At 44.0% G+C, this 1,494-nt stretch overlaps 1 protein-coding gene across 1 annotated transcript; it reads right to left on the reverse strand.

Annotated features, from left to right (window-relative positions):
* Positions 1-156: 156 nt before the first annotated feature.
* On the reverse strand, positions 157-792 carry LOC117613471 (uncharacterized protein K02A2.6-like). Its single transcript, XM_034342080.1, has one exon. It carries the CDS (start codon positions 790-792, stop codon positions 157-159), a length of 636 nt encoding a protein of 211 aa, XP_034197971.1.
* Between the last annotated feature and the right edge of the window lie 702 nt (positions 793-1,494).

A 1,494-nucleotide genomic window follows, 5' to 3' on the forward strand; every position in this document is an offset into this window, starting at 1 on the left:
AGGACGAGATCTCCCACCTGAAAAGATCTGGGGCGTACTTTCTTGTTAAAAGCATTCGAAAGCCGGGCTTGATAACACTCTAAGCGTTGTTGCGCTTCGAGTCTCTTTTCGTCTAGTGCTTCTAACTCTTGGAGACGTAGCTTCTCATTCTCTTCATCAGTCAATCCCTCTTGTATGGCCATCCTCAATGATGGAAGTTGACTTTCTAGAGGCAAGACTGCTTCCACGCCATATACGAGGTGTAGCCTGAGTAGGCGTCCAGTATGTCGTCCCATAAGCCCACAGAGCTTCATTTATCCTTTCATGCCAATCTTTCTTGGTTCTTCCAACAACTTTCTTCAACAGGCTGCAAAGAGTTTTGTTGAACGCTTCCGCAAGACCGTTGGCTGGTGCATTGTACATTGAAGAGTTGCGTTGTTTGAAACCAAAGTCTTCACACAATTTATCCATCAACCGATTCGAGAATGGCTTACCATTATCTGTGATGATGTAGCGTGGCACACCATACCGATTAATGATGTTTACCTTGATAAAGCTCACCACATTTTCTTTCTTCACTTCCTTTAGAGGCACAGCTTCTGCCCATTTTGAGAAGTAGTCTGTGGCTGCAAGGATGTAAGAATGACCGTCGGAAGATTTAGGTGCTATTGGTCCCACCACGTCAAGACCCCACGCATCAAATGGCCAAGAAGTAATTGTAGGATGTAGCGGCTCCGGCGGTTGATGGATAAAGTTGGCATGGAATTGACATGCTTGGCATTTCTTCACATAATCCATGCAATCCTTGACCATAGTCGGCCAATAGTAGCCCATCCTTTTTATTTGGAAATGTAGCTTTGGCCCTGATTGATGTGCTCTACAAATTCCTGAGTGAGCTTCTTCCATTGCTTTGAATGCATCTTCTTCGTCCAAGCATCTTAGAAATACGCCTTCAAATGAACGACGGTAGAGAATTTCTTTGTAATAAATGAATCAAGGTGCCCGACGTCGTACCTCTGATCGATGTCTTGAATCATCTGGCAGTTTCCCATGCTCAAGATAATCAATTAAAGGTTGTCTCCAGTCGTCAACGTCAATGGACAGTACCGAGATAACGTTGACTCCTTCTTGCGATGTCCTAAGCGTTAATGGAATGACCCAACGTTGGCAAACTGGAAGATTTATTGCTTCTTCTTTTGTCAATGCCAATGTAGCGGCAAGGTTGGCTAATGCATCTGCCATTTGGTTATCTTTTCTTGGCACATGCTCCAGCGTCATGGAGTCAAAGCTTTCTAGTAATTGCGTGGCTAATTGGTGGTATGGAATTAGATCATCCTTTCTAACTTCATAGTGAGTCAGCAGTTGGTTGATCACTAACATGGAGTCACCATATACTTCTAAGCTCGATATCTTCATCTCCACGGCCATTTGTAAGCCCATGATCAAAGCTTGGTATTCTGTAACGTTGTTCGAGCAAAGTTCACTTAAGGAGAATGAATAGGGCAACACGTGCCT

The sequence above is a fragment of the Prunus dulcis genome, chromosome 1, assembly GCF_902201215.1.
Source record: "Prunus dulcis chromosome 1, ALMONDv2, whole genome shotgun sequence".
In the NCBI taxonomy this organism is placed as follows: Eukaryota; Viridiplantae; Streptophyta; class Magnoliopsida; order Rosales; family Rosaceae; genus Prunus; species Prunus dulcis.

Excerpts from the sequence above, each read along its gene's own strand:
- LOC117613471 (XM_034342080.1), bottom strand. The coding sequence starts at position 792 with ATGGTCAAGGATTGCATGGATTATGTGAAGAAATGCCAAGCATGTCAA.